At 43.3% G+C, this 23,660-nt stretch overlaps 1 protein-coding gene across 1 annotated transcript in view; it reads right to left on the bottom strand.

Moving 5' to 3' along the window:
- LOC125638285 (NACHT, LRR and PYD domains-containing protein 3) overlaps nt 1-15,976 on the bottom strand; it is a 38,700-nt gene extending 22,724 nt beyond the window's left edge. Inside the window, exons 1-5 of the mRNA XM_048853829.2 lie at nt 15,936-15,976; nt 13,977-14,272; nt 10,230-11,943; nt 7,411-7,497; nt 6,845-7,012 (exon numbers count right to left, since the gene is read on the bottom strand). Of these exons, the coding sequence (XP_048709786.2) occupies nt 6,845-7,012; nt 7,411-7,497; nt 10,230-11,943; nt 13,977-14,238 (2,231 nt within the window). The 5' untranslated portion in view covers nt 14,239-14,272; nt 15,936-15,976. The remainder of the gene's footprint in view (nt 1-6,844; nt 7,013-7,410; nt 7,498-10,229; nt 11,944-13,976; nt 14,273-15,935) is intronic.
- Nucleotides 15,977-23,660: the final 7,684 nt, after the last annotated feature.

Raw genomic sequence — 23,660 nt, 5'->3', positions numbered from 1 at the left:
GTAAATATCTTGCAATGCTGTCTACAATAGTGGCATGTGAACCCCTGTTCTCACTTTCAGGTGACATTGTAAATAAGAAGCAGGCAGAATTATCTCCCATAAATGCAAACAAACTTGTTTGTCTTAGTGATTGGCTGAACAAGAAATAGGACTGAGTGGACTTGTAAGTTCTAAAATTTTACGTGGTTTTATTTTTGAGTGCAGTTGCCTGAAAAAATTATTCTATATTTGTAAATTGCACTTTCACGGTAGAGATTGCACTACAGTACTTGTATGTGGTGAATTGAAAAATACTTTTGTTTCCTTTTTTACAGTGCAAATATTTGTAATCAAAAATAATAATGTAAAGTGAGCACCATACACTTTTTATTCTGCCTTGTAATTGAAATCAATATATAAAAATGTAGAAAACATCCAAAAATATTTAAATAAATGGTATTCCATTGTTGTTTAACAGTGCAATTGAAACGATTAATCACAATCCATTTTTTTAATTGTTTGACAGACCTAATTTTTCATAATGCACAAACGCAAGGGGGCCAAATTAAGGATGCAAAGGCAACCTTCATTCTGGTGTTTCCTAACTTTCAACTACTTAATTTTGCAACTTCAATAATGTTTTTTTTATAACACAGTTTTGGTATGTAACTGCCAAAGTTATTCTTTAAAAGGGCAAAGGGAAAAACCAGTTGTATGCTGTACCTCTGTAACAATCACTGCATCAGCAGGACCTGAACCTTCACCACAGACTTCTACCATCTGAGCCACTGTACTAGCCATGTTAGCTTGCAGCAGAAGGTGGCTGTTATCTCGGGGTAGGAAAGAAGGGGTTGTATGGGCCACAGGCAACATGTGCTGGATCCAAGGGGTGGTTGGAGCATGATGGGAAAGCTCAGCCCTTTCTCCCTCCCGCACCTGCACATTTCCAAGGAACTGTGGGAGATCCTGCTTCATGCAATGACCACAGTGGGAGAGTTGATGAGTTGCTAGAGCCAACATGCAATCTGGTTCTCGTCCACTTCTAATCCAACCAGGGGTGAAAGTAAGTGCCCAGATTTACCAGAACGCCAGGGTTCTGGGCAAGGTGGGGGAGCAGCTCTGGGCCCCCAGAAGGGGCGGGGCCTTGGGTACAAAGGGCGGGGCTGGGGACCAGACTCCACCAGCCAGCCCTTCATGGCTCCTGCTGCCACATTAGCCAAGAGCCCAGGGGCTGCAGCAGTGATTTGAAGGGCCCAAGGGCTCTGGAGGCAATTTAAAGGACCCGGGGATCCCGGCCACTGCCGCAGCAGTAGCAGCAGCCAGGAGCCCCAGGCCCACCGCTCCTTTTGCTCCCCACCGTCGGCAGCCCTGCCGGTAGGGTTCAGCAGCGCTGCTGCAGCACTTTAACGGCGGCCATTTACGGGCCGGTAGTGGCAGCCGGTTCTGACCGGTCCGCCGTACTGGCCCTTACTGGCCCACTTTCACCTCTGCCTCCCACACCACGCTCTGGGCAACTCTTTCAGGCCTGCTGTAAACAATGGGAGCAGTTAGAGCTTTACAAAAAAAGAAAAAAGGCACAAGAATCTTTTCTACTGGAAGAGGTTAGGACACCTCAACATAGGGGTTGCAACCAGCTTCCCTTATAGTATTGTTACCCCCTTTTCACCCAAGCAGTTAGCTGGCTTTTGGAGTCCTGTGGGTCATTTCTGTTAGGAGAGGAAATTGATGAAGGAGTCAGGTATTTCTTTGTAAATAAACAGGGTTTCATCAGTGTGTTGTTTGCCTCTTTAATCTAGCACAGGGGTTCTCAAACTGTGGGTCGGGACCCCAAAGTGGGTCATGACCCTGTTTTAATGGGGTCGCCGGGGCTGGCATTAGACTTGCTCGGGTCCGGGGCTGAAGCTTCAGCCCAAGAGCTTCAGCCCTGGGTGGTGGGGATCAGGCTTTGGCTTTGCAGGCTCCCCCACCCAGGGCTGAAACCCTCAAGATTTTCTGTTCCCCCGCAGCCTAGGCCAGCAGGGCTCAGGCTTCAGCTTTGCAGGCTCAGCTTTGGTCCCCTTTCCCGGGGTCATGAAGTAATTTTTGTTGTCGGGGGGGGGTAAGGGGGGGTCGTGGTGTAATGGAGTGTGAGAACCCTTGCTCTAGCACTGAGCCCTAAAGTTCTGTCTTTGCTTTTCTCAGGCTCACACTATAGGTATCTCTCTGGGTGTGTCTAACTTTCTGCTGCTTCTCCCCCAGACAGCGGCACACAGCTCCACCAATCAATAGCCCAGCCCCATGTTCACTTTAGCAGTCTTCAGGGAAACTATTTGGTTCCTTCAGCCACATGGCTCAGCTTTTACTCAAGACTTGTGTCAAGCTTCCCTTCCCACTCTGAACTCTGGGGTTGACAGATGTGGGGACCCACATGAAAGACCCCCTAAGCTTATTTCTACCAGCTTAGGTTAAAAACTTCCCCAAGGCACAAATCCTTCCCTTGTCCTTGGACAGTATCGCTGCCACCACCAAGTGATTTAGACAAAGATTCAGGGAAAGGACCACTTGGAGTCCTATTTCCCCCCCAAAATATCCCCCCAAGCTCCTACACCCCCTTTCCTGGGGAGGCTTGAGAATACTATCCTCACCAATTGGTGCAGATGAGCACAGACCAAACCCCTGGGTCTTTAGGACACTGAAAATCAATCAGCTTCTTAAAAGAAGAATTTTATTTTAAAAAAGTAAAAGAATCACCTCTGTAAAATCAGGATGGAAGGTAATTTTACAGGGAAATAAAAAGATTTAAAACACAGAGAATTCCCCTCTAGGTTTAACTTCAAAGTTACAAAAAACAGGAACATACCTCCCTCTAGCATAGGAAAAATTCACAAGCCAAAACAAAAGATAATCTAATGCCTTTCCTTGGTTTACTTACTATTTTTGTAATCCTAGATGCTTATTTCTGATTGTCTATAAGAGATAAATTTTTCTGCCCTGGTCCCTCTCTGGCTCAAGAGAGCACACAAACAAAGAGGACAAACACAGCCTTTCCCCACAGATTTGAAAGTATCTTCTTTCCCCACTGGTCCTTCTGGTCAGGTGCCAAATAGGTTATTTGAGCTTCTTAACCCCTTTCAGGTAAACCTCTGGCCAGGAGGGATTTTATATTACTGCACACATAAAGGTTGTTACCCTTCCCTTTATATTTATGACAACTTGCCCTCTGCCTACATTTTGGGTGATATCCCCATTGTTTCAGCCACCTATTTCCTAGCAGAGCTCAATTGCTTTCTACATTTATTCCGAATGTAGGTCCTCTGTTCGCCAGACACAGTCCCTGCTTTTAAAAGGTGTCCCGATATGACTTTCCAACATAGTCTTTTCTTTTTACAGAGGCTATCCTCAAATTCTCTCTAGCAAAGGGTGTGAACTTCTCAGTCTTGGGCTGTAGGGTTTCTACACAGTGAAAGTCCCTTTCTTCCTCTTCAGGAACTCCCTACAAGAGGTTTGCTGGGGTCTGCAGCTCATGCCCAACCACAAGGAGTCCTGAGGTACATTCAATATTCTCATTGACTGCTGTTCCATAAGCCATCAAAAGGAATGGGATATGTTTTACAAGGGTACCCAGCTGAACCCCAGAGTCCTTCTGAGCTTTTCTACCATCCCATTAGAGTGTAGGTGGGATGGGGCGGGAGGAGTTTTGTGAATCCTTTGAATCCCATACATTTGCTGAATTACTTTGGATTCAAAGTTTCTCTCTTGATCTTTGTGCAATTCACCCGGGACCCCAATTTCGGTGAAGAATTCATTCACTAGGACCCCAGTTAGTGTCACAGCCTCTTGATTTCTTATTGGAGAAGCTTCAGCACATGTATTAATTCACAAAATCACTACAAGCAAATATTGATTACCAGTCTGTCCTAGGCATGAAGGCCCAAGCCCATCAACAGCAACACACTACATTGGCTCCTGCACCAGATACTGCTGCTTTGGGGCTCTCCTGGGGCCTTTCTTTGCAATATAAGCATCACATTTCCTGCCCCTATTTTCTGCATCCTTTCTACATTTTACCCAACAGAAATTCTCTCTTAGCTTGGCTAAGGTTTTTACATCCCCAAAATGCCCAGGAGTTTTAAAATCATGACAGAACCTCAATTTTCAATGGATCTGGTACCTGTACCCTCACCTGTCTTTTTCCCATCTCCCATACAGTATTGCATCTTTAATCTCCAAGTTTTACCACTTAGCTTTCAACTGTGCTGTGGTGATGTTGGATCATATTAAAGAAGTTCTGTATTAAAATCACAAATGAGTTTGATTCCCCATAGTTTAAATTCCAGGGTATTACAAATTAAAAGGTCTCTTGGTTTTTGGTACTGTTTCTCTCCCTCTCTGTGTGAAACTTGCAAGCTGCTAACTGTGTTAGTACATCCTAAAACAGAGTCTGTTCTCAAAGCAATTCTTTGTAACAACAACTACTCACACAGAGAGAGCCTCAAAGCAATACTCTGTAACAACAGAAACAGCACCCAGAGACTCCCCGCCCTTTTGTTGTATTCATCTCACTTTGTTAACAATTGTGATTAAAATAGAGATAGAGGATGTATGTGGATGGATGCTTGGTGTGGATAATAACTGAATGATCAGGGAGGTGCCAGCCTAAGAATCCAATGTCCATCGGCTGAAGAAGGCGTCAAGTGGAAATAACCAGAGGACCCCCGGAGGGCAGACTGGAATCCACCCAACAGCCTCAAGAATGGGAGAACCAAAGAACAAGGTAACATCTGGCAGCATGGAGCCGTCAGGAATGTGCCATCTGCTGATTGATTCAGCAACAGCACGATGAAGCAATTCCCATAGACTGGCATAGGAAGAAATTCCTATAAAAATGGACTCTAGAAAGTGAAAACTTTGGGGTCTGATTCTGCAAACTAACTTCCAGGAGCATCAGATGAGCATCTGACAAGGCCCTGCTCCCTCCTCATGTCCAGGCCACCTGGCCAGTGGCTTGGCATGAGCAACTCTAAGGCTGGTAACTATGATAACAACCTTGCAGAACCTGTGTGTGTGTGTGCGTGTGTATGAATGAATGTGTGAATCAATGTGAAATTGAATGGAATGTTATAGCTATAACTAACTGCTTACTGTGATTCTTTCTGTATTCACAATAAATGTGGCATTTTGCCTTTTCCCCTTTAATAAGATCCTGCTGGTTTTTATTTTATTGGTATAACAGTGAGGGGATGCACCTTGGAAAGTAGCCTGAGATTAGCAATGGATTTTTCTATCATGCACCATTCTGATATCAGGATCCTCTCTTTGGGAAGCTTTCTGTTGCTCTAAAGTTCATTCCCGCAACTCCGTATCACTGGTTCCAGGAGATAAACAGGAGATTCTCTAACCTGCAGAAGAATGGAGCACAGAGAGAACACATGTTCTGGCTGTTCTAATAAGTGGCCTTCCCTGGTAGCCCCAACTCACTGACTAATTAGCATCTACACAGTTACTTCATTCCTGCAACCCCGTATCACTGGTTCCAGGAGATAAACAAGGTACATTTGCTCTTCTGTAAATTATAGGAAGACAGGAGACAGCCACCTCTTCCTGAGCACGCTCATGCATGTGAGTTACCAATTCCTTGCTCTCCTGCTTAGGGCAGTGTTTGCAATAAGCCTCTCAAGACAGCCAACTGGACAAGGCATCAACAGGCGTCAGCTTTACCACGTTTGTGCCCAGGCTTTTACGTAACTTTGAAATCACAGCACTGCAGTTTTTCCAACCACCTGGCAAATTGCCCTTCCGGATTCCTAAAACTGAAAAGCCCATTCATTTCATGATTGCATGGTCTGTCCCAACCATAATCTTCCTCCCATGCAAATAGTGATGAAAATATTCTATAGATGTAAACGTTGCCAGGAAATCCTTTTGCATGGAGCAATAATTTCTCTCCTGGGAATTTAGATTTTTGCTGTAATAAGCCACCACCTTTTCAAATCCGTTGTGTTCTTGTGTCAACGCTGCCCCCAAATCATAAGCACTAGCATCTGTTTGCAGCATGAAAGGGGTTTTGCAACATGGGTAGGCCAAGATAGGAGCAGTCACAAGCATTTCAATTCTAAAAATGCTAAATCTCACACTGCTGAGCAGTCAAACCATTTCCTTCTCTCACCTCACCATTGAAATCCTTTGGAAAACCCAAAGAGGACCCTTCTGTAACTGAACCAAAGCCCCACAGACCTCTGCACATCTGTGAGTGTCTGCGAGCTCTGCAAAGCTTGAGTTTTCTGTCAGTGGAAATTCCCAACCCCCATCACAGATTGAGTCTCTCTTTTTGGAACAACTCACATTTCTTTGGCTTCAGTTCCAGAATGGCAGCCCTTCAGCTTATCACAGACCATTTGTAAACATACCAGTTTTTGTTCAAAGGTTTTATCATGCACTAGGCTATCACCATGGGATGATGCCTGTCAGACAGAAATTAGGTCTATTGGGATATTTAGGATTCTCGGATACCATGGGGCTCTGTACTTTTGTTTTAAATGAAAATTAATGTAAAATAACTTTTAAAATAACAAGTACTTAAACTAGGCTATTATCAAAAAGAGTAATATGATGTTCCAAATTTTCTTGGAAAATGCATTGTGTTTGATTTTCTTTATTAAAAAGTTTAAACTGTTTTCCCCTGAGTTCAGAGGGGTTCAGACAGAGTGCTCTTGTTTAAACTCATTCTTATCTAAATTCTCTCTGTTATAAACCTTCCTGGCTGCACACGCAATGTGAATTACTGACATGTTAAGTCCTAGAGACACACTTGTTTTTCAGTCTCCTCATACACCTAAAATCAGCTAGCCACATATACATGGTGGGCTATGTATATACTTGTGGCTACTTACCTGAGTGTTTGCCGTTTGGATGTTTTAGTCCCTTACATAGGTCCTGCACTCCTCGGTTTCTCTGGTCATTATAGCTCAAGTCCAGCTCTCTCAGGGTCTGATTAATGCTGAGAGCAGAGGACAGATCCCTATAACAAGCAACTGTGAGATTGCACTTCTCTAACCTGCAGAAGAATGGAGCACAGAGAGAACACATGTTCTGGCTGTTCTAATAAGTGGCCTTCCCTGGTAGCCCCAACTCACTGACTAATTAGCATCTACACAGTTACTTCATTCCTGGGAAAAGTAAAAAGAAGATTTTAAAACAGGGAAAGGAGAAAGTGGGGGGAGGTTTAGGTTGGATATTAGGAAAAACTTTTTCACTAGGAGGGTGGTGAAACACTGGAATGCATTACCTAAGGAGGTGGTGGAATCTCCTTCCTCAGAAGTTTTTAAGGTCAGGCTTGACCAAGCCCTGGCTGGGATGATTTAGTTGGGGATTGGTCCTGCTTTGAGCAGGGGTTTGGACTAGATGACTTCCTGAGGTCCCTTCCAGCCCTGATATTCTATGAAAGTTTCTTACTTCAATATCTTTAATTTGCAGTTTGGATCCTTCAGTGCTTGACACAGCAGGTAGACAGGTGAATTATTTGGTTCAGCCTGTTCTTGCCTAGAAAAAAAAATGGAAAATAGATTTTTAAATTTCTTTCCTGAACATGGCACTTTGAATGGGGCTTCTATATGAAGTATATGGATTTTGCTACATTTGCAGTTCATTGTAAGTTCCCCTAAAGAAAAATATATTGAGCTCAGAAAGATGCACTTTCAATATCACAGTCAAATTGTACAACCTATTCTAAGTGGAACCAGTTCATTTTCTGTACCTGCAGTACAGTGGTTATTTGGACATTCACATGCTGTATTAGGCATTCATGCAAGTTGTGGTCTCTGCAAAGATTATTTGCTTTTGGGTTCCTGAATAAGGGTCTGGTTTTCTCTGACGCTGAGCAGCCATAACTTCTATTGACATCAACTGCAGATGCTGGCGCTTAGCACTTCTGAAACTCAAGCCCTGATTGCTTATCACTTTTAAAGATGCAATAAAAAAAAATCAGAGGAATTTTACTTAAAGTCTTATAGTGATTTAACTTCAGAAAGCATAACTCCAATTACACTGTACTGAGTTTAGCATCATTTCAGTTATCAGAAAGGGCAACTATTTAGGTCCTGACTCCAGAGAGCAGCAGCATGGGTCAAGGACATTTTATGACAGCACATGTATATAAGTAGTACAGTGAGACAAATTTTGAAAAAAAATATTTCTCAAAGTATGTGGAACAATAACCCCCTCCCAGACATATGTCAGTGAAATATACAAGTTATTTTCTCACCCTAATACTTCGTCTTATTGCCTTTATTTAAGTCCAGCGTTCTGCCTTTTTGCATTTATTTAACGTATTTAGAAGTACACTAGCAGCTTTGTATAATTAAATTTTGTTTAGAATGTGTGCTAAATGCATTAGACTATTTCCCTCTGAAGAGGAAAATGCATAAAATATATTCGTAATGATTCTTGTAAGGTTTAATTAAATAGAAGAAAAAGATAGCCTCTTTCACAATGTCTGAATGGTGCCAAAAATGCACACCAGCCAGTAAGTGATACCTAGGGGGTCCAGAAAGGGAGGAAAGAGTAGGAGGGACTTTGGATTCATATGACCATGTCATTGGACAGAAAGGAAGTGGGGAATAAGGCAGTCTGGTTGGTGCAATATTGAAAGGGTGAGGACACTTGTAAAAAAAAATATATATATATATATATATATGGTGATGGAAGAGAACAGTATTATTATTAGTCAGATACTTGCAACACTGAGTCAATACTTAAAAACTTCCACTCGGATCAACTCCTGTTAAAAGATAGGGTTCTCAGGCAAAGACTGCCGATCTTTTACATCCCAATATTTAAAAATGCATGGAGAGTGTTTTTAAGCTAGCTTTAGCACTGAAACAGCTGGGAGCTGAAAATTGATACAAGGCATGAAAATACACCTCACTAATGAGAAACATCTTTACATAGTCCATAAAAGGTAGGCTTTGATTGGATAGTCAATGACACCATGTCATATGACAGAGCTAGAGAATCACAGAAAGAAAGAATGACTCTCTTTTCACATTGAAAAAAGAACAAAACAGAACATTATTCCCACCGCTACTGTCTTTTTCTGCTTCACTGTAGATGTTCGCCTGGAACTTCTCCCAGTTCCCTGCGGCTGGCGTCCTATTATAGATTTAAAGAAACAACACATGTATACCCACACTCTAAAGATTTTAATTGTTTTTTAGATCTCTGTAGCCTTGGGAAATTGGTATGTTTTGGCGGGGAGTAATACTTCTGTTGCCACCACCCCCGTGCCCTGACTTAGTCAGATCTGGGTTTTCGTTTGTGTTGTAAGAAAATATACTCATGCATCTTGATGAAGTTTTTGGTGTGAAAATATAAAATGCTATATGTACATTTAATGTCATAGCTTTGTATCAGTTATTAGATTTATACATGGAAGAAATTAATTCTTAGACATTTTCAGACATCTTTATAGCTTTTAAAAAAATCTTTTCTGGCCACAAAAGTTTGTGGTGTCAGCCAGCATGCCACATTTCAGAAAAGTATTCTAAACCTGTTCTACTTTTATTGTACAGAATTATATATCAGGCACACAGTGTACCTGAAACAAAAGCGGAGGACTAGTTATGCCTTTCAGCTAGCAAAAGTAACACTACTGTCAATATTAAAGCATAGAGAATATGCCCCATTCCCATTTAAACTAAGTCCACTTATTCCCCTCACTTTGAGTGTAAGGGTAGTATATCCTTTACCACAGTGATGTAAAGTGGCCTTAATGTAAATAAGAATCAGGTTCAATAAATAAATCTCAGCGTTAACAGTCATATTTCTTTAGACTAGTACAACCTGCCCATTGCTAGCTATCTTATCAGGTATGTGGTATGTATATGGAAAATGAAATAGTTACTAAGAGGGCAAAGACAAAAAAAGTGTCAGACAAAAGACAAAAGAGTAAGGTAACTTTGGCCCCAATGCTGCAGACTGGTCCATAGAAATGGACTCTTACACACAGTAGTTACCCCTTCTTCCCCCTTCCACCCTCCAGTGGGTTTAAAGGATGTTCCACGAGTATTGGGGTCTGCTTATAGGATCAGTGCACTTTTGTTGATACTAACACCCAGGGAAGCCTCCACAATCATGTCACTAACTTTCTGAAATTAGAATTGGTGTTTTGTTTGTGGGTCACGTAAGCCATTTGAGAATTATTAAAACAAGAAAGAAACAGGTATCACTATTAAAGAAATTTTACAAACAATTGGTGACAGTCAGCTAATACTTACAGACATAACCGCTTAGCTGGTGGTGGGGTTAATTCTTCATTCTTGTCTTCAACTCCAAATTTACATACAGACAGCCAAAGTGACTTCAGTGTAGGACAACTCTTTACAAAGAATGAAATAACCATTTGATCCATTTGGGTTAAAGGGTAATTATATATATCTATTTCGGTGAAACGATCCAAAGCACTTTTCACAAAACTTTCTTCTTGGATCTCGTACAAACAGTGAAACTCTTCAAGCTTATAAATCAGCTCATCGTGCAATGAGGAAAATGACAATTTTTTTGGTTTTACCCATTTCAGTAAATCTGGCTTTATTTTAGGTGAAATCTTCAAGCCAATTTTTTTCTCGATGTCCTTCATTATCTCTTCATTTAAGAGCCCAAACAGAAATCGCACTGTTAACATTAAATAATTTCCAGATTGTCCATAGTTTTCTAACAACAGTTTTGCATCTCTGTTGGGAGTCACTGAATATTTCATTTGTTCATCTTCCTCCAGTACATAAAACAAAGCAGCAAAAAACTCTTGAAAGCTTAAGTGAATGAAGCTGTAGACACAGACACAATCAATGTCCCTTTTAAAAACACTCTCATTCAGAAAGAGGGGGAGAGAGTAGAATTTATCTAAACCGTACTCCTTTATTTCTTCCTCCCCAAACAGTATTTTCTGTTTCCAAATTCCATCTGCAGCCAAGGAACAAAGTTTCTTCAGATTATATTGCATGTTTTGGTTTCGACTGTGGCCGTGTGGCTCTAATAAACTGTATAAGAAAAGCATATACACAGCGGTGAGTGTTTTCGAATTTTGTGCAAAATCTATACCTGCCTCCAGCTGTTGTTTCATAACCGTGCAGGTGATCCAACACACAATGGGGACAAAGCACATGGTGAAAAGCATCTCGTTTTGTTTCACAAAATCAAAGGCTTTTGTTGCATCAATATTATTCCCAAAGAACTTGTGGAAATATTCCTTCCTGTCGTCTTCAGAAAATCCCAGTATCTCTGCATAGCGTGAACACGCCATACATTGTTGGAGTTTCTCCAGAGCAGTGGGTCTCGTAGTGATAATTAAGTAGGATTTAGGAAGCAACTTTTTCCTAAATAAACTGCTCAACGTATCTTCTACTGGCATCTCCTTCCTGGGATCTGTGCCCAGACTATCTTCCTTTTGATCAAAGGAAAACCTCAGCTCATCAAAACCATCAATTATGAAGAGAAGTTTTTCTTGATTGAACAAAATCTCTTTAATTGGTACATTTCTGTCAGGACAATTTTTAGTAATTAAGTCAATCACTGTTCCTGACTTACTTCCATAGTTTATTTCTCTACAATTTATGTAGAAAATGTAAGCAAATCTGTTCTCATACACATCTCCAGAAGCCCAGTCTAACATGATCTTTTTTGCAGTCATTGTTTTTCCAATACCTGCAGCTCCCTGCAGAACAACAATTTGTGGTGTTTGTCCATTTTCATCAGAATCAAATAAAGAGTTCATGGTAACAGAAGAGCGAGCTCGTTCAGTCATGATTTTTGCATGTTTCCATCCGGAGGCCATTATTTCATGTTCTCTCTCCTTTTTGCAACGAAGCTTGCTTATAATAGTCAATTTTGTATATATTTTGCTTAGATTCACATTCTCACCAAGACGAGAGTTCCTTTCTTTTATTAACTGGTACTGTTTTTTAATATGTTCTTTATACTTCACCCTGTAATCTAAATCAGTGACAAGAAGCATTACAAACAAACAATGAACTAGAAGCTGAGAGCTTAATTTTAACACATTAATATTTTTCTATTTAAACCATAATAATAAGAGTACATAAAATGTATATAGTACCTTTTATCCTAGAGGATCTCAAATCACTTACCTATGTTCCAGACTCTGCAGCCCTAGCTTAAAGTTATATATGTGCATATACAAGTGTTTTGCTGAATTGGGGGAAATATACAGGAATTAATCCTTTCAACTACCACTGAAATGCAGCCACCTGTAAGGTGAAACCCGTCAATCACAAGTGAAAACGTAAGGGGATAGGGAAGGAAAAGTCTCACACAAGCAAGCATAAAGCCCATGGAGGTGCAAGTCAAGCCACTCTGAGTTCTAGTCCTAGCCCTTCCCCAACTGTTGGTAGTAGGTCTATGGCCTCAGACAGCTACTTAGGGGAGGTAATAATCATTCCCAGACTTTACAGATAAGACACCCAAGAGCTTGCACAAGGCAACTTCAGGAAGGACTAGGCACAGAAACCAGGTATCCAATAGACCCAAGTCTCATCCACTTTGTCACAGGGACTTCCAGAAGAATTTAACCAAGTTATGTGTTTGTGTAACAGAGTAGCTCTGTATCACCCTCCTAGTGGTGAGACCACATGTAGAGATATATGAGTGCAACTACCTTCATCCAAAAAAGACTGACCCTTTAGCTGAAGTGGTGAAGGTTCATACATTTATATCCAGAGGTCTGGTGTTCAATCCCCACAGATGACCACCAGGGTATTACACTTGGTGATACTGTCTGTAACTATTAGACAACACTGTGCTCACAGAGCCAGGAAAAGAAACCAGGAACACAGGTGCCCATCACTCCAATACTGTCTCACAAATACTCATGTAACCCAGTGACAGCGTGTGCATTTTCTCCCTGTTTGGGCTTGTTCACACAGAGGATAACAGCATGTTTTTCCACTGCCAGTTACTCCTAGGGCAAACTCCTAGGGATGATTTGATTGGGGATTGGTCCTGCTTTGAGCAGGGGGTTGGACTAGATGACCTCCTGAGGTCCCTTCTAACCCTGTTATTCTATGATTCTATGAAACATGGAAGAGATCTGGACTGCAGATTCAAAGACTGAGGGTGTAAAAGCCTGATGATGATGTGAGGTGGGGTGAGTGGAATACATATGAAAATTTTTGCTCTTTTTTCTGACACCAGCATTGCCCTTCTACAGAGCAGTAGCAGATGTTCAGGGCCTTGCAAGGTGGCTTCCCATAAGGAGAAGAAATCAGTGATATGGAGTCTGGGTAAACTGTAAGTGTAACATGTGTGTGTAAATAAAGCACCAGCCCTGGAACAGAGGTGGTCACACAGCATGCAGGGCAATCCCTTCTTCCAGGAACAGTGGCACTTGCCATAACAATAAATATGTAGTTTTTAAAAAAGAGCAAGGGGCTTGGAACAATTGCTGGAAAGATCATATATTGAAAAACATTGTATTTAAAAGTAAATTTTAATGTTTTAAAATTCGTGGTGATGTATTTTTAGTGCTTGCATTTTGCTTAATGGAAGCAGTCCTATTACAAATAGGCTGTGACTGTTGATTATAGACTCTGTTTTCAGGAGATAGAGAGCTGTGCATAGGAAATTTTGCTTGTGTGTCCAGAGAATGGAAGACGTTGACTGTGTACGCTCCAAAAGAATCCAAATTTGACTTAATAAATGTATATTTCTAGAAAACAAGCTTTTATTCTCAAAGGTATAACATTAGCTTATCTAGAAGAGTGGATGCTCTAGGGCATTGCCGATCAACTAATGAGCCTTTCACCTTTAGGGCACCTGTTTAGGTCTTGCCCAGCTCCATAGGGATTAAAAGTCATAATAAAGAAAGTGGATTTAGTCTGTTTACATCGGTGCAACTGAGCAGAATTGGGCTCACATCTCTCCCACATAGGTTTCTACTTCCTTGGTTCCATACACAATCAGCCAAAAGGAAAAGATTCAAAAGCTGCATTAACTTTAGGTTTGCTTACCTTTCTCTATAGCCTTTCTGAGTCGAGCAGCAGAATCTCTCACACACATTTTGTCAAAAAAATATAAAGTTGCATCCACTGCATCTTCACTATAGAATTCTATCAAGAGTTGCATAAGATCTGTGACATGAGCAGCCTTGTCCAGATGATTTTTGGAGATAGTCCCTTTGCCTTCATAGTCAGTATAGCATAATTTTAATTTTAATTTTTTAAGGTCTTCCTCTGAGAGATTCTCCAGAGCATTTAGAAGGAGTTCATCCATTTCCTTTGCTTGGGTTGAGGACTCTAGAAATAATCTGAAACCGTAGATAGAGGATGATAATTAAATTACTTGAAGATCACACACTTTGTTGTTCACATAGGCTAACCTGTACACCCAGCCAGGAAGTCAGCCCCACTATAGCTGGACCCCTCGCCCACCCATGCTGGTCAGAACTCTATTGATTTTGGGGAAGGAGTAATCTGAAAATCCTGATTTCCACTAAAATCGGGCTTTCCCAGTTTTCAAATTTCTCCCCAAATCAATAGGGTTCTGGCAAGAGCAGTAGGATGGGGGTCCCAGCTGGGAGCAGGGCGCATTGGCCAGAGTTAGGGAGGGACAAAGAAAAATGCTGAAATTAAAAAATTAAGTAGCAACAAAATAATGTCTGTCACCAAACCCAAGCATTAACACAGTTGACCTAGGGCAGAAAGTTTGACTCAAGGGTTAAGATTAATCTAAATAGTTCTGAAGGAGATGAATTTTATTTTCAGTTGTTGATTACTGGCTTGTATTTTGGGGTATGAGAAAGCTTTAAAATGACAAAGAAAGGGAGGTGTGGAGTTAAGCAGTACGGGATTTACCCCGGCGCCAGTGGCTCCATGGCACCAGGCCCACACTCAGAAGGGGTCCCGGTGTCCGGACTGTGGCCCCACCTCCCTCAACCCCTCCTCAGTTTGAAATGCTGTTTGAACCTTTTCCAGGTACATTCAGCATTTCCCCCGATTCTCAGGGTGGGTGGGGACATTACTTGCAGTTGCACATGCCGTTTGCTACCATTGCTACGTTATCTCTCTCTGGTCCAATACGCTGTGCCGACAACTCATGGTACCAGGTCATATCTTACTGATGAGCAGAGTGATGTCAAGGTAAACCCTGGATTACGAACAGGAGCTACGTACAGAAATGAGGCAACAAACTTTCTACTACTCTGTAGCGCTGGGGTGCAAACTACGGCCCGCAGGCCGGATCTGGCCCATCAGGGCTTTGGATCTGGCCCACGAGATAGATCATAGAATATCAGGGTTGGAAGGGACCTCAGGAGGTCATCTAGTCCAACCCCCTACTCAAAGCAGGACCAATCCCCAATTTTTTTGCCCAGATCCCTAAATGGCCCCCTCAAGGATTGAACTCACAACCCTGAGTTTAGCAGGCCAATGCTCAAACCACTGAGCTATCCCTCCCTTAGACTGCCACCCCCATGGCACCTTGGGCCCCACACCGCTGCTGGAAGCGGCTGTCACCACGTCCCTGCGGCCCCTGGGGGAGGGGGGTGGGCAGAGGGCTCCATGCGCTACCCTCACCTGCAGGCACTGCCCCCTGCAGCTCCCATTGGCCAGGAACAGGGAACCGCAGCCAATGGGAGCTTCGGGGGAGGTACCCGCAGGGGAGGGCAGTGTATGGAGCCCTCTGCCCACCCCCCTCCCCCAGGGGCCTCAGGGACATGGTGCCGGCCGCTTCTGGGAGCGGCGTGGGGCCTGCCCTAGCCCCGGTGTGCGCCACTGCCACCCCGGAGCCGCTCCAGGTAAGCGGAGCTGGGCCCCCTCCTGCATCCTGCACCCCAGCCCCCTGCCCTGAGCCCCCTCCCTGCACACCGCACCCCCTCCCACATCCCAACCCCCTGCCCCAGCCCTACATTCATGACCCTGCATGCAATTTCCCCACCCAGATGTGGCCCTCGGGCCAAAAAGTTTGCCCACCCCTGCAAAGCCAGCCACAGCCGTGTCCTCGGAGGGTTTCTTTTTGTTTACTGCACGGAAGGAAATGCATCAGCTGAGAATCAAGCCTGCAGGAAGCATCACAGAGACTGCATGTATGCAGGAAGCGGGGCACCTCTACACGTCTGGAGGACTTACTCTATAGCACAACCCCATGGTACTTTAATTGGAGAAGGACCTGACCAAAACCCTGCCAGCCCCTAAGATCCACCTTATTTAAGAAGGGGAACAAATAGGATTTGATGTGTGGCTCACAATCTCTACACTAGTGACTGATAAGTAGCACTGCCCTAGAAATGATAAAGAACTGCAGCTAAAATAATGGGAAAAACTGAAGTGTGAAAAGAAATAGGTGTTTGCAGTGACATGGCTGTGTTGGTCCTAGGATATCAGAGAGACAAGATGGGTGAGGTAATATCTTTTATTGGTAAAAGACAAGCTTTTGAGCTTACACGGAGCTGCTCTTCAGCTCTGAGAAAGATATCGCAGCTAAATACAAGGTGGAACACATAAGGAGTTAACACGTTGCAAGAGCTCACTCAAGGTGTAATGGGCAGTTAACATTTCTGCAGTCCTAGGACAAAGGAGGATTAGTGGGTTATAGAGTGACCAGATGTCCTGATTTTATAGGGACAGTCCTGATATTCAAGGCTTTTTCTTATATTGGCACCTATTCCCACCCACCCCCCCCGTCCTGATTTTTCACACTTTCTATCTGGTCACCCTAGTGGGTTACAAACTGTTGAAATGAGCCCAAGCGATCACTCTGTAGCTGACCTCTCAGTCCTCATCCTCAAAGGAAACCTGCACAATACCTTCAAAGATGAGCCTGGGAGCTTAAATTCATAACTGTGCTAGACACCAAAAAGATCATGGACTCAATAAGGACCACTGGATTTATGGTTCACCACCACAATCTATAATGAACCCCAAGAGGCAGTAGCTAGGTCAACAGGTGAATTCTCCTATCAACTTAGCACGGTCTACACTGGGGGTTAGGTCATAGAATCATTGAGTTAGAGGGGCCTGCAGGGTCGACTACTCTAACCCTGTCATAAATATAAAGGGAAGGGTAAACCCCTTTAAAATCCCTCCTGGCCAGAGGAAAAATCCTCTCACCTGTAAAGGGTTAAGAAGCTAAAGGTAACCTTACTGGCACCTGACCAAAATGACCAATGAGGAGACAAGATACTTTCAAAAGCTGGGAGGAGGGAGAAAAACAAAGGGTCTGTGTCTGTCTGTATGATGCTTTTGCCGGGGACAGAACAGGAATGGAGTCTTAGAACTTAGTAAGTAATCTAGCTAGCTATGTGTTAGATTATGATTTCTTTAAATGGCTGAGAGAAGAGCTGTGCTGAATAGAATGACTATCCTGTCTGTGTGTCTTTTTTGTAACTTAAAGGTTTTGCCTAGAGGGATTCTCTATGTTTTGAATCTAATTACACTGTAAGGTAAGTTATCTACTATCCTGATTTTACAGAGGTGATTCCTTTACTTCTATTAAAAGTCTTCTTGTAAGAAAACTGAATGCTTTTTCATTGTTCTAAGATCCAAGGGTTTGGGTCTGTGGTCACCTATGCAAATTGGTGAGGATTTTTACCAAACCTTCCCCAGGAAGTGGGGTGCAAGGGTTGGGAGGATTTTGGGGGGAAAGACGTTTCCAAACTATGTTTTTTCAGGAATCCAGATAAAGTTTGGTGGTGGCAGCGGAAGTCAAAGGGTAAAATAGTTTGTACCTTGGGGAAGTTTTAACCTAAGCTAGTAAAAGTAAGCTTAGGAGGTTTTCATGCAGGTCCCCACATCTGTACCCTAGAGTTCAGAGTGGGGAAGGAACCTTGACAAACCCCCTGCCAAGCTGCAGGATTTGTTTTGTCTAGACCATCCAAGACAGGTGGCTATCCAGTCTCCTTTTGAAAACTCCCAGTGAAGATCCTCCCTAGGCAGGCTGTTCAATTGTCCTACTGTTCCCACAGTTAGGAAGATTTTCCTGATCACTCAGGGCACATTTACACTTAAAATGCTGCATGAGCATCTCCTGCAGCGTTGGGAGAGACCCAAAGAAGCAAATATGAAATACAGATACACAGGTCAATATTCCTAATTTCAGATACAGAAATGATACATGCATACAAATAGGATACACACATTCAATAAATTGTAACCTTTCCACTTATATGTTACGTGAAGCATTTTGCATAAAGCATATTCCAGTTATGTCATATTCATAAGCATATTTCCACAAAGAATGTGGAGTGCAACATCACGCCTGCTTTTATTATTTTATGTTTATGGTGTGGTAGTGCCTAGAAACCAGGCAGCCTTTGGCCCCATCGTGCTGAGCACAATGCAGACATATAGTAAATGGAAGTCCCTGCCCCTCACAGATAAGGACTATGGCTTGAGACATGAGCATATTATCACCTGAGTTCTAATTACTGGGGATGAGGACCACAAGCCATGTATGTAAGTGAATTTAGTGGTGGTGAAAAGTGCCAGATTAACAAGATGGGTGACCGAAGACCTATTGTTCATCTACAGAATTAGTCCCACACCAGAACGGACCATACAATTTCTCCACGACACCACGTGTTTTCCCCAGCAATGACCTGGACATTAAAGGAGTTAAAGAACAGCTCATTATGCACCTCCATCCCATCCCATCCCTGCTCTTTGTGTGGAGAATGTTAAAAAGCGGGGCAGTTAATGCCAGTTATAACAGTGGTTTCTGTGGCATGGGCATCAGTCTGCTGGCCACTGGAACATGACCCAACCATGTATGCTGCTGATCACCCATCCCACTGTAACAGTCCGTAACTGAGCCACCGTACGCCATACCCCTTTCATCGCCAGGGGTCAGGACTGAACGCAACCGCTGTAACCACCATCCACAGAGGAATCATTGGATGATTGTCAATTTCCCCACCCATCTTTGCCACTGTTAGAGAACCCATTTTTCCCCCCAAAGTAGAATGAATCTAAAACCCAGTGAAGTCAATGGAAAGACACCAATTGATTTCTATGGACTTTGGCTCAGGCCCCCACTGTACTAACTCACCTGCCACAGAGATGAGCTCAGTCTAGGTGGACTAGACAGACAGGAAGAACCTGAAGGGAAAATTTAGGCTCTTATCTATTGGCAGGAAGGGCTCTGGCTTTTGTCTGCTCTTCTGGGAACTCCACCTCCAGTGTCTGAGCTGCTGCTAACAAAACCCACAGACAGATCCATACATTCCCATTTACAAGGGCCCAATGCTGTGAGATGCTGAGTATCCTCAACTCCAAATGAAGTCAGTGGGAGTAGAGAGGACTCAATGTGCTTCAGGATCAGGCCAAAAATACACATTATAGAATATCTGAACGAATCAAATATACAGCGCCTCATGACATAAATGGTAAAATTGGATTATTAGCCCCTTCTACTACTATTGTATGAAAGGGTTTTTTGATGTATTGTATTGAAAGATATGTAGGAGAAGTGCATGTCCAGGGAAGGAGGGTGGCTAGGAATAGATTAGCCAAATAGATTATAATAGATTAGCCAAAGGTGTTGGGAGGCCAGAATGGAGATGAATTATCAACATGGGTGGGTATAGAGAGGTTAATTGCAGGTAGGAGTATATAGTGAGAATTCAGATCAGCTCCCTGTGAATGGACAATCCAGTATTGGAATCCTAATCTCAGTAGCAAGGGTCAGATTTAAAAGTTCTTTTTAGATAAATAAAACATTTGAGCCCCATCTACAACCATACTCACATGTGCTGCTCTTGGAAGTTCAAATATAATTACCCTAGTCACCATCAATGCTGTTTTTCTTCCCTTCACATCCACAAATGGAATCTTGGTAAATGGGGAACACAACCAGTGTTATTCTGGGTAACCAAACAAATCAATCACCAAACTAATTGATCATCTGGATTGTGCCCAACTAGCCTCAATTCTAGTTCACAGCAAAGCACCAGCAATGCCTCATCCTTAAATCCATCCCCATCTAACTCAAATGGATGCAGCAGATCCCCTTTGCTGTGGATTTACTCCAGCCCACTGATGTTGGTTTCTTCCAGTTTGCTCTTACACGGAGCTCAGTTACCAGCTCTTTTCTGGTTCTCTACCACCACTCCACCAGCCTAAAGCAAATACCAAATGGGCCACCAAAGACACATGACCAGAATCCAAACAATTAGATTTTAATTAGAACCTGGTTGTCTGCTTTGGGCCCAGTTACCTAGTCTGAGACCACTAACTTCTAGATTAGAGTGGCTCACTTTCCCCCTTGAATAACATCCATGAAGTCTCACACTTGCACCCCCTTTCACTCATCTCCAATTAACTAGCATTCTGTAATGCTGTTTATGAGTGTGGAACAGAGGGAAACTCTGGATGGTACAGCTTTGGGCAATCTCTGGAACTCTTCTAAGATATGCAATTATATCCACCAACACGTAGGAACAAAGTCTCAATTCACTTCACCTTCACCAGTAGGTAGGTTTCAATGGTAGCCATGTTAGTCTGTATCAACAAAAACAACGAGGAATCCAACGAGAAACTGCAGAACTGGAATTAATTTGCAAACTGGACACCATCAAATTAGGCCTGAATAAAGACTGGGAGTGGATGGTCACTACAAAAAGTAATTTTCCCCTCTGCTGATACTCACACCTTCTTGTCAACTGTTGAAAATAGGCCACTTCCACCTTAATTGAATTGGCCTTGTTAGCACTGACCCCCCACTTGGTAAGGCTACTCCCATCTTTTCATGTGCTGCAATATTTATACTGCATTCTGTATTTTTCACTCCATGCGTCTGATGAAGTGGGTTTTAGCCTACAAAAGCTTATGCCCAAATAAATGTGTTAGTCTCTAAGGTGCCACAAGCACTCCTCATTGTTTTCACCTGTAGAGGGAACCAAAGAGCTCTCATTCCAACAGCATTGCTAGCTCAAGGACAATACACTCATCTGTTAGCGTTGGTTTAAAAAAAATCCTATTTTATAGCAGAGAAAATTTTGAAACAAAACAATTTTGTTAATAAAATCTTCCAGACAATCTTGATTTTTCAACAAAAAAATTAAATGAAAATTTTCATCTCATTTCAAATTGAAATGTTTGTTGTTTTGTTTTTCAAAAAATAAACTGAAATGAAAATTTACATGAAAAACTAAATTACAGATTTTGTTTCGTTTCGGTTTGAGTATTTTTCACTGAAATACTGAAAATATAGTTGAAATCGAACTGTTTTTACCAAACATTTCAATGAAACTGCATTCTTCAATGCAAAATCATTTTAACCAGCTCTCTATTCTAATCTATCTGTGCGTACTATTTATAGGGTGTCAAGCTGAGCCTTCCAGTGACCACTCTATGAAAGCAGCAGCTCTCCTTCTCCCTCCAAAGACAATGTACAAACATGTCCCACAAACTGCAGAGACAGAGATATCATGAAATCATAACTGGACTCCTAGCAGCTATTAATGGAGGAGCTGTGCAGAGCAGAGGGTAAGGGAAGGTAATTGAAAACACGCTGCATTCTTGAGCCCAGAGGGGAGAGCTCTGTGGATTGTCAGCACCTAACAGACAGGGCTGTTTTTTACCCTGACATGTTTTAACACCTGGCTGTTTGGAGTGGGGAGGAGAAGACTGGATTGTCTAATAATCATATGCACTTCTGGCCTTTGAAAGTTACAGGGGCACTGTTCTCCTTTCTCAGAGATGATCTTTGAGTTTATAGCTTCCTTTCTTAATTCTAAAATTGTGCAGGGGCTAGGCTAGAGCCTGGGGAACTTACCTCCCCTTCTGCAGTGACTTCTGCAGGTAGGTTGGGGGGCCAGCGTGGGATCGACCCTGACATCACTAGCACAGCCTGGCTCAATGTGATTAACGAAGCAGTGCTTTTCCAGATCAGTAACCAGAGTTCCATTCCAGTCTGAGCTCCCATTAGACAGGAGTTTGATGGGGAGGGTGCCAGCGGGGAAGGGGATAGCACGGACAATGAGCAATGCCCCATACACGCAGGGAGCCATCACTGAATCTCGGCAGAGAACATCACTTAGTTTCAAGCCTGACTGTTTCACTACTGTGAAATGCAAACCCAACACATATAAGGGTAGGAACCCGATACATAGAATGGCTAGTGGTGACCACCATTATGGCTCCGGGGATCCTGTCCCTGCTCAGAGGCAATTCAGGGAAAGAGGGGTCTGAAAGAGAGGAAAACCTCTAGGTCACACTAATGACCAGTAGCGGTAACCAGCCAGTGGTTGGGTTTGGGCCAATAGGAATGAGTTCATGGGCTCAGTTTTTCCTAATGGAGCGCTGTTCATGTGGCTCCGTAATACCCAGCACGGCTGGCGCTCGCAGGCGAGGATACAACCGGTCTGGAAACTGAACAACTCTCTCAGCCCACCAAGCAGCTCAGCACGGTTCTGGAGCAGTGAGGGGAGGAGCTTAGATTGCCACTGCCTCTAGGCTGTGCCCTTTCCGTGAGCACAGGATTTCTCAAGTCCAGCACAAAACCCACTTTTTAACCACGAAACATGGAAAAGGAGAAGAAATTCAGGGTAAGCCAGAGGGAGTGACAGCAGCATCCTGGACACAGGCTTTCCTGTGAGTAAAGGATCAGCCTTGGACTTTGGATTTCCGACTAGTCCTTGTTTACCCAGCTCCAGTTCTGAAAGTGCCTGTTCATCGTACAAACATCAAGAGTGCTGGCAAGGCCGAGGGGAAGCAAAGTTCAGCTGCAGGGAATGCGAGAGGAAGGGCGGTCCTGCAGCTCCCCTGGCAGCAGCTCAGGTCGTTAAAGCAAACGGTTCTGATCTGCAGCAGGGCGGGAAGGAAAATGGTGGGGGAATCCATCACCTAAAGCCTGGGTCGCTATGTGCTCCTGGCCTGGCCATAAAAACTGGGGCTGGGCAGAAATCCGAGCCCTCCCCACCAGCCACGTTAAAAGCTGCTGACTGACCCCCAGCAGTGCACATTCACTACAGCACGTCCAGGGTTGCAGGACCATCGGGGAGATTATTGTGTCACCAGGTTATACTACAACCGTCTTCCCACAGCGCCACACGAGAAGAGACTCAGCAACGGCCTCGCTGAAGGCTCCAAAGCCCCTGCACTCTGGGGCCTAGCCCAGCAGCGCAGGCTGGAGGAGGATGGGTTCAGGTTCAGTGTGCTCTGTGGTCGACAGCGAAGCACTCATTTCCCTGGATCCACTCGCCCCTCCTAAAAACAGTACCTGCAGTGTGTGCTCGGTTAACTCCCTCCTGTTGACTCATTTACGGAAGTCAGGTTTCAGACACAACCCACTACGATGTGCTCCTAACAGAGGGGTTTGTTTCAGAGAGCTCCACTGTGTTGTGGACCATCTTTGGGTTTGGCACACAAGCAATATATTTCATCCGTAGATCAGGCCAGTTTTCTATTGCTTTTTCCCATCTGAACCATGCTAACTCTGGTGCTGTTCCTCTGAGGAGCTCCAAGCACCTTACAAACATTGGTCAAACATCACACCACCCCTGTAAGGCAGGTAGGATTATCCCCATTTTACAAAGGGGGAAACTGAGACTCGGTTACCCAGAGTCACACAACACACCAATGACAAAGCCAGGAAGAGAACTCAGGTTTCCTGACTCCTCATCTCCCCACTTTAATCACTAGACTACACTCTCTTTCTTCAGAAACACTAATTCTGTTTTCTGATGCTAATTTAAAAGG

The sequence above is a fragment of the Caretta caretta genome, chromosome 6 (genome assembly GCF_965140235.1).
Source record: "Caretta caretta isolate rCarCar2 chromosome 6, rCarCar1.hap1, whole genome shotgun sequence".
Lineage (NCBI taxonomy): Eukaryota > Metazoa > Chordata > Testudines > Cheloniidae > Caretta > Caretta caretta.
Note: the sequence above shows the minus strand (reverse complement) of the source record. Positions and strands in the feature narration are given on the sequence as shown.